The sequence below is a fragment of the Eretmochelys imbricata genome, chromosome 3 (assembly GCF_965152235.1).
Source record: "Eretmochelys imbricata isolate rEreImb1 chromosome 3, rEreImb1.hap1, whole genome shotgun sequence".
Lineage (NCBI taxonomy): Eukaryota > Metazoa > Chordata > Testudines > Cheloniidae > Eretmochelys > Eretmochelys imbricata.
This window is the reverse complement of record NC_135574.1, coordinates 139,637,152-139,649,458: the sequence shown is the minus strand read 5'-3', so window position 1 is coordinate 139,649,458 and position 12,307 is coordinate 139,637,152. Positions and strand designations below refer to the sequence as shown.

The 12,307-nt window shown below is 44.1% G+C and overlaps 1 protein-coding gene across 1 annotated transcript; it reads left to right on the top strand.

Annotated features, from left to right (window-relative positions):
* The first annotated feature begins 9,115 nt into the window (after positions 1–9,115).
* LOC144262419 (taste receptor type 2 member 2-like) lies at positions 9,116–10,048 on the top strand. The gene is given in 1 exon segment (XM_077812178.1): positions 9,116–10,048. A coding segment is annotated over 1 exon segment (933 nt).
* Positions 10,049–12,307: the final 2,259 nt, after the last annotated feature.

The window sequence follows — 12,307 nt, the reverse complement described above, 5'->3', positions numbered from 1 at the left end:
TCAATATGTGTCCATACACCAGTATTTCTGTTATCACACCCATGTTTGGGCATCCACACTTGCCCCACTAGCTAACCACGTATGTTTCCGTTTGTTCTGGGCAGCTATATCATAGTGCCTCAGCAGAGGAGAGAGTACTTGAGCAATGCAGAACCAGTTACAGGAAGCCAACTGTATGTCTGTGTAGCCCTCTGTAAGGGTTAAAACGCTATTACCTGCAATAGTTACTGAGATTTGACTATGTTGTATGATAGTCTGGGCAACCTGATCTTTTAAAACAGATTAACCCTTTGAAATGAAGCTATTTTGACAGGCCTTCACTCTTGCTTAGAATGAGTTGCTACTCAGGTGTGGGTAGAGCACTCCCAGTGCAGGGATCTCACACACTTGGAAACTAGCATCTCTTGCTCTTTAATGCCTAGATTTGGAGCCCCAGCCACAGTATATGAGCCAAAGAATCATTTCTTTTGCTAGGGACTTACACGCAAACTCTCTTTCACTTTTCTTTTTAGCCAGTGACCTGCAGCTGCATTAGCTAACACTAGAGGGAAAAGTCCAAAGGAATCAATGCCTTTGATTGTGCAGAAGACTACCTTTGAGTGGGATCATTGAGAGATCTTGCCTATTAGGCCTATATCCATAATGCGTCCAGCTACTGCAAACGAAGTGGTTACACTTCCTCCCCCAGTAACTCTGAAGAAACAACTGAACCCTTTGTCTGCAAATTATTAATAATAATAATAAATAATAAAATCAGTACCTACCTAACCAGTGATTTGTTTCCTGTCATTTACTGCAAACTACAAACCACCTGGAGATGCAAAGTTGTGGGTGTGAAATGGAGAGTCTGTAATGGAATCCAGTACTGATTTGCCTCCCAATGACTGCAGCTGGGTCCATGAGCCATCAGCCACTGGAAGAACATTCCCCCCATTTTACCCGTTTTAAACACACTTTATCTGGAAGGCAGTGCTGGTTGAGCAAATAGATGAGTCCTCCTCAGCTGGCGGTATTTGTCAAACCAGGCCCCGTGAGGCACCAGGTTGCAGCTATTTATATTTTGCCATAAATGCACTGCCATTGAGAAGATTTTAAAGAGCTGATTTAAAGTAAAAAGGGTACAAATGTTTTGGTAGTTCATATACCTCTGGGCTGCCCTTTACACTTAGGCCTCACCTACACTACAAAGCAGATCCACACAAGTTGACTTCTGTTGATGTATTTGTGTTTGTGTCAAGCCTAAAATTTGTCTCTGGCTGATATAAGTGCTCCATTATGATGACACAGTAAAACCATCCCCAGAACAGTGAGCTATTGTCAATGTCCTGAGCTCAACACAGTGAGTGTAGGCACTGCATGACCAGTGTCGCTCCTAACAGTTCTCCAGCAGCTGTTCCTCAGTGACCAACACTGAACGCCTTGTCACAATTGTGAACTCTGCTGCCCAGGGGTCACGTGTTACCTGGGGTTCTTTCAACCCGAAGCTCTTGGTAACTTTTACTGTGTGCAAGATGGTGTCAGGAAATAAATCAGGGGAGACACGGCCGTCCAACCAATAGATGGCTGGCACAAACAGGACAACCCAAGAGTGTTTTCACTTAAAGCTAAACTTTACTTAGTCTCAAGCACTTACACACGTCCGCAAAAGGTTAGTAAAACACTCCCAACCCTTGATAATTACCAAAGCTGAGTGTGGCTCTCGAGTGGCTTCCGGTGGCCAAATCTTCTGTCTGCTGGTGGGGACTGCAAAAAGAGTCCAACTACCTCAAAACTTTCCCCCCTTATTTATACATTACTAATAGAATGGCATGTCCCTTAAAGAAAACTTGTTAAGTAAGCAGTTTCAATAGTCAAGCAAGAGGTTCCTTCTGATTATTGATTAAGCAGGTGTGGGTTCTTCCAGAGTTTTCAGCCTTCAACACAATTCTTATGAGGAAGGACACGGGATCAAGCTGCCCTTTCTGTGGCACCCAAAACTCCCCCCAGCTCCTGCCTTGGTCAAACTGAGAGTGCTGAATGGCCAATTTACAGCCTGCTGACTTGGCTGCTTTTAGCAATAAGCCATAGTGGTTTCAGGCACTTTACTGGTTTGCCAAAGTCTCCCCATACACATGAAGATCAGAAGCTATACCCCCTTTTCCCTGCCCTTCAAGACCTTTTGAAATGCCTTTTCCTGATTGCCCAGGTTGGTGAGCGCACCTAGCAGTTGTCCCTTGTTGTGAGCAACTGCCCAGCCGACCACGCCAACTCCATGCTCTAGACATGCTCCTGCCTGGAGTAGACAGGAGATGCTGGATCTCCTGGGCCTGCAGTGAGATGACGTTGGTCCGGCACAGCTTCAGACCTGTTGTAGAAATGTGGCATCTATGAAAAGATTGCACAGGAGATGCAGGTGAAGGGATACAACAGGACCAGTAGCAGTGCCTCAAGAAAGCAAAGGTACTGTGGCAGGCATATCACAGGGCCAGGGAGGACAACAACTGATCTGGTTCTGAGCCACAGACCTGCTGCTTTTACAATAAGCAACATGGCATAGTTGGCAGAGATCCCACCAGCCCCCCGCAGACTGCTGTAGCTACCTCCAAGGAGCTGAGCCCCAACTCCCTGCTGGGAACATGTGGCAGAGGGTGAGTGTGGGGGGGTCCAGCTATGCAACGAGCCAGGACCTGTTTGAGACTCCACCACAGTCCAGCCAGTCCCACCAGCCGAGCACAGATGAGCCTGATGAAAGGAAGGGACCTCTGGTAAGTGCGTGCATGCATTTTTCCTTACTATTTTTAAACATAAAGATGGCGCCCAACCCAAGACCTAAATAGCAGGACACAGGTATCGACTTTTCTTCCTTTTACTCATACGAGAAGAAGTAGTGGTACAAGAACCAGATATAGCGTTACCTGCTTTTCAGTCCTCTGTAAGTTTTTGGATGGGGGTGCAAGTGGAGCAGTTTGTTTGGTGACACAGGGATGTCCCTTGCATCCTCCTGAGAGATCTTGATGAAACTGTCATGGAGGTACACTGACTTCTCAAGGTTTCTAAGGCTGGCTGACTTATTGCTTCCTGTGTGTTAACACACTTTCCCACGCCACTCTGCCATGACTTTGGCAGGCGTCATTGCAGTCAACAAGCGAGAGGCATATAGGTCCAGGCAGCTTTGGGACAGTAGCCACAGCTGTGCTGTCTATGCCTTTGTTACTCTCAGCAGTTACTCCCACCACCTGTTGAAAATAGTGCCAGTCCTCAGTGCCATTGTCCTGTACTCATTCTTATGCAAACAAGGGGGCCCGGCTCCACCAATGTTTGGATGTGATGGAAGCCCTCTCCCCGCCCCCCCCCCCCCCGGCACCCACCACAGGGGAGGTGAGGGGGGGTTCCTGGACCTGAGGCGCACGTGCAGTGATGGTGCCCTGTGAGTGTGCTTCCAGGGAGGAGAGGGAATCCCCTCCCCTGGAGCTCACTGCTGCCGGCGGGGAGAGGGTTGGGTGGGGACTGTGGAGTTCTTTTCTCTGGCCCCAGCCTTGGGGCAGCCTGCCTGCACCCCAAACGCCCTTTGTAGTGTAGACATGGCCCTAGATTAGCTGCAGAGCATAAAATGGGGGCCTAGTTCCATCAAGCCTATAGGATTCCAACGTGCTCATATATTTCATAACAGAAGTAAGGAAAAGACACAACAAATTTTAAAAAAATCAAACATCACTATTTCAGCAATGTATAAAATATGTATTCCTGCAAATTAATGGCTCTTACCCTAGAGGATAAATGCAGCCTATCCTCCCCCATACAAGCATGGGACTATTAGACTCTTATGACCATCTATAAAAAATCTCCGTCACCCCCTCCTCCTTCAAATTCATATCCCTGATACCGAAAAGCAAGTAGTTGTGCATTTTTGGTTGATCACATTTTGGCATCAGACTTTCTCCAGTGTAGTGACAATGTAAAGATAACTTGTACATTTCTTTGACTTCAATGGCGCTGCTCCAACTTACACTAGGTATGAATTTTACACAATATGTCCCACTAGATTTTGTTTTTTCTTCATTTTCCCTGTTCCTTGCCTTCTCGCCATTTTAGTCTTTTTTCCTTTGGTTTCCTCTGTTTCAGTGTGTCTGCATCCCTTGATCTAACTGTTCTATTATTAATACTTTAAAATTTTTCCCTTCAAGTATGATTTTCACATCTCCTTTTCTATTGAAGACACTTCTTCCAGTTATAATTCTGTCTCTTGTCAGGTTGTACGTGTAACGCTCACACTTCCTGGGTGTGGTGCTCTGTCCCATCTAGTGGCACCGAGACCACTTGGAGAGAGATTAATGAGTCTGCTACCGCCTTAACTAAGGGCTGTGTGGCTTTTATCTCATACAGTAGAAGCTCATCCATAAGCTCCGAAGATCCCAGGGGACCAGTCCCGCTCACTGACAACCGGAGTGTGTCGGTGTTACACATGTTTTTCCCTTTGGTAATTTTATGTAACTACAATCTATTTTCCCCTAGTCAAGCCTCTCCCATCTTTGTTAATCATTTGTCTTTCCTTTCCTCTGTGTTTTCCTTGTATTACCCAAATATCTTCCCTTCAATTTGCCCATTTCCTGCCTCTCCATCTCTTTCCTGGTCCCCATGTCCTTTCCTTCCTCGGTGGCTCAATTCCTCTGATGACTGGGGACTGTGTGAGATGTCAGATGGAGCCAGTGAAGCCCCTAAAAGGCTGGGGTAGAATTTCTTTTGCTAAACATAGCACTGGGGGGTGAGGGGTGCTGAATGTTTCTCCTCTGAAATGTGGGCTGGTGGGATGGGGAAAATTTTCCTGGGTCTTGTTAGTCTTTGTCCATCCCCCACAGGCTGCAGTCCTGCAGCCAACTATTTCTTATTATTATTCCCACAGAGCACTCACTGCTGTAGGTGACAAGATAAAGGGCTGGTGAAACAGCTGTCAATTTCTGTGCCGCTCCATGTATGAGATTTCTTGCCAGAGAGAAATGGTCATTGATTTCCCTCTCCAAGTGCTCCAGAGCAGTGGGAAGGGTATTGAAGGAGGCAGAAATGAGAGGGCAGGAAGAGAAATCTATCAAAGAATAGTTTAACAACCTATGCCTAAATGAAAGGCTATGTGTATTATGGTATATGTTTAGTTGTTTCCTAATACTAGAGTTCATCTGGATTGTTTGTTGTGTACAGATGATGTGCAACTGAGGGATACAAAAATGCTGCCTTATTTGTAGATATTGGCCTTGACATTTAAAGGGGCCCCTCAAAACAGGCTCTGTCCTGCTGTCCTGGGCACTGTTTTGCTCCTGTGATAAACTCCAGGCTTTTTCTAAGCACTTAATTGAGTAACTTCCCATAAATCTGTGGGTTGTGCCCACAAATTAGATAATTAGGTAAGTGTTATGGATTGCACTTGCAAAAATAGAGGCTGCCTCTGAAAATTAGGCTCACCAAAAATATGTACAAATAGCTTAATAAGAGAGGAGCCCTTTAGAAGAAGGTTAAAGTGAGAATTGAGTTAAGCCCAGAAAATGCCACCACTAACCACGCTCTGTGAAATCCTCTGGTTTGTCTTAGTTAAAGATATACCAGAATGTCCTTCTCAGTCATCTCCAATACTGGAAGTCCCACTAATCTCAAATTCTACAATGAGACTTTTGAAAACACATGGCCCTAAAGCAAGTGTGTCAAACTCGTTTGGAAGAGAGGGGTGGATTCCATGTTTAATAATGTATGGGCTAGGATATCAATGCAGAACGTCACACACCCCTCAATCCACAGAGTATCTCCCACTGAGATCAGGGGGATGTTTGTACAGAGAAAAATGGGGAGAATGCTGTTTGGGTAATAAGTGAACTTGCATTTGTTATTTATTGAGCAGTTCATTGTGAGATTCAATATCCCTGTGCAACAATATACCCCCATTTAGGCCACCATTACTTTTGCCCTTTGTTCCTCTTTCTCTGTCTTCGCGCATCTCCACTGTTGTTCTCTCTGCATTTCCTTCCCTGCAGCAACTACCAATTCCCACCACCAAGGGCTTCACTCCCAATCCTATCCTATTCCATCCACTAAAATGATCCACATTGGGTTAGTTAATGTTGACACTGAAGTGCCATCATTTGAGTTTAGAGCTGACACGCCAATGAGATTAACTGAGGATAGGGGGAGTCCATATGTCTGAGCCTTTGCTTCAGGCTGTCTTGCAGACTCAGGGAGACATCATGACCTCAATTTACACTCCATTCACATTTGGAAAGTTCTCTCTGAAGCCATGTGAGAAAGAAACTTACTATTTTCAAAATGGAAGCTTAGCTGCTGCATAACCTGATTATGTCTAAATATATATGTCATGGAGGTATGTTTGACACCCTTCCCCTACAGGAACCATATATATTTGATCACCCATCTACTGTTTATAAATGGGTCATCCTAGAGTGTAGGATCTTTGCACTAGGGCATGTCTCTTGTTATAAGTTTATAGCATCTGGCACAATAATGCTCTGATCTTCAACAAGTTGTCTGAGGGTTACCCATAAAATAAATATTCATTAATCAGACCAATAAGCAGAGACTAGTCGTGTACAATTTAAATCGCTAAATATTAAAACTGATGTGAACCTTTTGACCAACAGTGTGTATTGTGGAGCAAATTCTGACTCAGCTGGGCAAAGGCCTGTTGTGGCAATCATGTCACTCTGTGTTGAGCCATTGCTGCAGTCTGATTAGATTTAAAGGGTTGCTTGAAACAGCATGAACTGCAGCAGTCCAGAGTGAAAACAAAAGTACAAATAATTAAAATAATTTTTTCAAAGCTGGAAAAGGGGAAAAAAAAAACTGAACGTGATCACAGTCAGTAAGTTCACAGCGAAGTGGCTAGTAACATTGGCACATCCTCTCATAATAGAAATAAGAGACCGGAGTAGGTTATCATTACTGTAATGGAATCTTTCTGAGATCTGCATCCCAGGGCACGCAGCTGGGCCTAACATGATCAACTGCTAAAAATTCCACTAATTTTTTTCAGCTGTGATATACAGGCAGAAGAAAAGGTTGTGCCCCATTTAGATATCAGCACCTCAGGGTTACAGTGAGACATTTTGCTCTCGGACCTTCACAAGGTGGGCAGGGTTAGGAGACCATGGATTCAGACACATTTCCTGCACTTGATAAAATCTTTTTGGTTATTTCAGCAACGGAACTCATTGTATCATTTGTAGCAAATGGGTTGATAATAGGTGTGACTTGCGCTGAGTGGCTCAAAACCAGAAAATTAACTGTGTGTGATGTGATCTTGACTAGCTTGGGCATCTCCAGTTTTTCCTACAGTGTGCAATGTTGATCAATAGTGTTCCCTTTATATTACATCAAATGGTGAGTGCAGAGTGTGAATTATGGAGAGCCATCTTTATGGTTTTGTTAGTAAATATTAACCTTTTTAGTCCTGAAAAGCCAAACTGCTGAAAACAGGCTGCATAGAAAGAGCTCCTTGCTGGCAGATAGGAAATTGGAGGAAAGAGAAAAAGAAGAAGAGCAAAACAAGGAGTTAAAACAACAAATGGAAGATGTAATTATTTTAAATACCTCCTTGTCTTGTCATTGGCAGGAGACAAGAAATAAAATTGGAGGATTTCAGGAACAAATTAGTCACAAAGCTAAAGAGAAGCTGAGATGTTAAAAACAGGCTAGGAATCTCAAATGGGGAGTACAACAGCAGGTTACAGCAGGACCAAGACTGGAGAGGGGAAAGAAATTTGAAGGCACTGTTTGGATGTATCTAACTACTGCCAGTCTCTGGTTTGCCACCTGGCTCAGTGTCTTTTACTGCCTGAAGATTTCCAGTGTCAACTGACCCCTCTTCTTCTGGCTGAAGATGAGACTGTCAGGGCTACTAACACAACTACTCGTGGTCTCCTTGCAGGCCTGCTGACGGGGGGAGGGGGGCAAAAGGGGCAATTGCCCAGGGGCTCCGAGCCCCGTGCTTTGGGGGACCCTGCGGGCTGGCACAATTGGCCAGTGCAGTAGGTCCCAGAAGTGACAGATCTGTCACTTCCATCCCAGGCCCCACACCCTCCTAGGGACAGCCCTAGCCCTGGGGCCTAGAATTGCTGTTGGCAGGCCTGTCTCCTTGCTGGTCTCCTTGATCACTCTGTCCCTTCAGCAGGGGGTGTATGTAGCCAGCATTTAGGCAGCTCAGTAAAGACTACCAGGAAACACCACAATGAAATGTAGATATAAGGATACTTCCTCCGTTGGCCTTATTATTTCATCCATGCTTGGAACGTACATTCACTTCATTATATTTTTTTAATTCATCCATACAATTGTTAGTCACTTCTCTGTGCAAACATATCAAGAGGATGGAAAAAAATGCAAGCAGCTCCAGGGAGGCCAGCACTGAGGCTCATGACAGTGCTGTTACATGTCTGAGCTCTTTCCTTTTATTTTGTATTGTTTATTTTGTGTCATAACGTCTTTTTTTTTATCAAAAACATTTGCTGATGGCAGCCTTTACTTGATATTGTTCTGTGGAGTGATAATGGCTGCTTATCCCTCTGGGCACTCTGTTATCCTAATTTTAGGCAATCCCAAGATGAAGAAAGCAGCAATGAGGGCGCTAAACCATGCCAAGCGCAGGCTGACAGAGGAGACTCCATAAAATCTCCCATGACTGGAACCCGCAGAAAGAGAGCCATGGCCGTATTGTGCAATAGGAGCAACTTATGACTGGTATCTAGGGCTGCCCCAAATAGAATGAATAGCAGTAGTCCAATCTGAAAATGAAGGAGCAATAATTAAAATGAATAATAAAAATCAGGAAAGAAGATCAATAGAAAAACGTCTGTGAAGCAGGTCACAGACAATCACTGCTCATAAATGAGGAAGTGGATATACAAATAAAATGCATGAGAAAGGAGTAGATCATCACAAACGTAATAGAATCTTTCTGAGATTTGCATCCCAACAAACAAAGCTGAGTCTTCCAAGTTCAACAGCTGAAAACATCTCCCATCTCGCTTTCAGCTATGATACAAAGGCAGGACAGTGCAGGCCCCAATAAGATACCAGAAGCCTGGCACTTTAATAAAGAGCTTCAGAAGCTGGGCAAGCATTAGTGACCACAGGCAGAACCATGTTTCCTGCGATTATTATTGGTTTGATCATTTTAGGAATTGAGTTCATTACAGGGATTATAGAAAATGGATTGATGATCATTGTGAATTGCACTGAGTGGATCAGATGCAGAAAACTGACCTGTTGTGACATTATCCTGACTAGCCTGGGCATCACCACATTTTTCCTACAGAGGACAATATTCATTAACAATATCTTCTTTGCATTATCTTCAGTGTTGAATGGACAGTGTGATATGTGGAGAAACTTCTTTTTTCTTTGGATGTATCTAAATACTTTCAGCCTCTGGTTTGCTACCTGGCTCAGTGTCTTCTACTGCGTGAAGATCGCCAACTTCAGCCAACCTCTCTTCCTCTGGCTGAAGCAGAGAATATGAGGGCTAATGCCACAGCTACTCATGGGCTCCTTGCTGGTCTCCTTGGTCACCTGTCTCCCTTCAGCCAATGTCATAGATAGAAAGTACATAGACAATTCAACGAATAATCTGTCAGGAAACACCAGAGTGGAATGTAGACATAATTCATCTTCTGGCCTTGTTATTTTGTACATGCTTGGATATTCCTTTCCTTTCTTCATATTTGTTGTTTCTGCCGTACTGTTAATCACTTCTCTGTGGAGACACACCAGTAGGATGGAGAAAAACACAAACCTCTCCAGTGACACCATTACTGAGACTCATGTAATTAGTGTAATTAGAGGTCTGATTGCTTTCATTTTCTTCTACATTTCTTATTTTGTGGCAATAGTGCCATTTTTATTAAAAGTATTTGCCCTGAGCAGTCTCTATTTCAGATGGTTCTGTGTGGTGATAATGGCTGCTTATCCTTCTGGGCACTCTGTTATCCTGATTCTGGGTAACTCCAAACTGAAGAGGGTAGCAATGAGGGCTTTGAACTATGCAAAGTTCTGGCTGAGAGATGAGGCTTCATAAAACCACTTATGATCAAACTCCAGAAAAACAGCCCCTTCCTCCCTTCTATTCATGAAATAATTTCCCCCTACCACAGCATGCACTAAAATTAGAAGATTTCCCTCCAGAGCTTTGCTTCTTGTGGATAGCAGTAGAGGACAATGTTAAACTTAGAGTGACATGATTCTTTTTATCTAAATGTCTGTGAATTAATAACTCATAGAAGTGGAGGGCAAACTCTTATCAATCGTAAGCTACATTGCCTGAGTCTGAGGAGTGGAAGAACCCTTGAACTGGTGCACATATCCAGTCATACCAGGGTCTTATGGTGAGAGATATCGACTGGACTGTCCATGGCCAAGCTATGAGATCTGCAGAATACCAGATGCTTGTAAGGACCTCTGATGAAGAACATCACGTTAACAAATGAAAAGATGACCTAGAGGGTCTACCCTGTTGTTATGAAAGGTGCTAGAGGCTGCCACCAGGTAAGCCTTTGCTCCAAAGACAATGACAGACCAAGTTAAAGTCAATGGGTGTGCCAAGCATTCTTTCAACCTCTACAGAAAGAACATTTAAGTCCCTTTATGAAGTAGAGACAGTTACAAACAATGGAGGGACTGTCCAAGGCATATGGCTGGTCAGAGCTAAGCTGCATAGACTGAAGGGCTTCCCGGATTGCAAACACAGGGGTTAGGATATTGGTTTATGTGCTAGGGGCACAAAGCCAGGAAAAAGCCTGGAGAAGCAGTTGTGAATATGATTCTGAGAGGAAGCAGATGGCCACTGCTTTTGGGGCACAGCAGTTGCTGGAGTGGCAGACTTGGGGAATTTTGAGCCAGGAAACTTCCTGAAGTTGTTTGTTTCTACTGTGCTCAGGAATACAGGAATGTGTATAAACTTCTGTAAATAAACAAGGTTACACTGAAAAATATCACCCAGCTCGTATCATCAATTTCTCATCCTAATGGAAACAACCTGGCAAGGCCCTGAATGTTGGCTAACTGCTCATGCCAATGGGGGAACACTGGTATTAGTCGCAGGAGAGAGCTTCCAAAGAGAGAAATTATGAGCTGGTATTCCTGCTGACCCCCGTGGGAACAGATAACGAAGGTGCTCCCAAAAATCAAAGCAAATCAATATCAAATGGGGATTTAATGCTGGCCAAAAGAAATGAAAACAAAAGCTGGAGATGTCCCAGAAGGAACTAAAAAGACTTAAAGGAAGAGCTGGAGAGATTTCAAAAGTAATTAAAGCAACATTTGGGGGTTTCCTAGGTAGGACTGAGAAATAACTGGCAGTCTTAAATAGTAAAACTTAGTTGGAGCAGTGGCTAGAAAATTCCCAGTCTGGATGTAAGGAACAAAAAAGTAACCTCGAGAAGGAATTAAAAGTGTTGCAGACCCCTGTGGATGTCAACTTCCTGGCTGAGGAATGAGGGCAGCCAGAGAATTGGCTAAGACAGAACACTTTACAGTACTTTTCTTCCCCATTTGTAACCCACAGAGACCCAGTAGGGAGAGGTCAGCTTGTTCCAGCTCAAGTAATACAAATGTCCATTATCTTTGAGGGAGGAAATCCTGGGGGGTGGGGAGAATTGGCTCAGTTGTACATCATAGCCTAATTGAATGGATGGAGAGATGAAGAGAGTGGCAGCTTTCTGGCAGCCAACTTGAGTGGCCAGCTCTGATGGTGCTGCAGAATTCACTCCAGAAAACAGACTGTATAGCTCAGATTTGGAACAAGCTCTTGACATGCAGTGTGGAGCCAGCCAGTAGTTTGAGCTGGCCAGGGCACAGCTAAGGGCTAGAAGGAGAAGAAAAGAAGAGCACCCAGCTCAACAGACAGAGAACCTGAGGAGACTTGTGTTCCAGATTCCAGATTTGAATGAGGACTTCCAGGACAAACTAGTAATGGACCAATTTATAGAAGCTCAGCTGAACTTTAACATGCAGCTCAAAGTCAGCAAAAGGAGACCAATGACACTTTGTGAGTCTGTGGAATTTGCCACAGTCTCTTAGAAGCAGCCCACCAGAAAAGAAAGTAGCCACCAATGGGGAAGACGGAAGCTGATCCCCATGAGCTGTGTAAGTACAGATCTGTGTGTAATTTACACAGTGGAACCGGTAATTCTAATTTGTTCATGACACTTTTTATGCATTGGAAACATTATTAAATGTGATTTGCAAAACAAGGGGTATTGGCAATGAGGCAAACATTAAGGGAAGCAGTTTAGTTAAATGCTGGTGCTGAAAAAGTTAGGCCACAAAAAGAAGGATT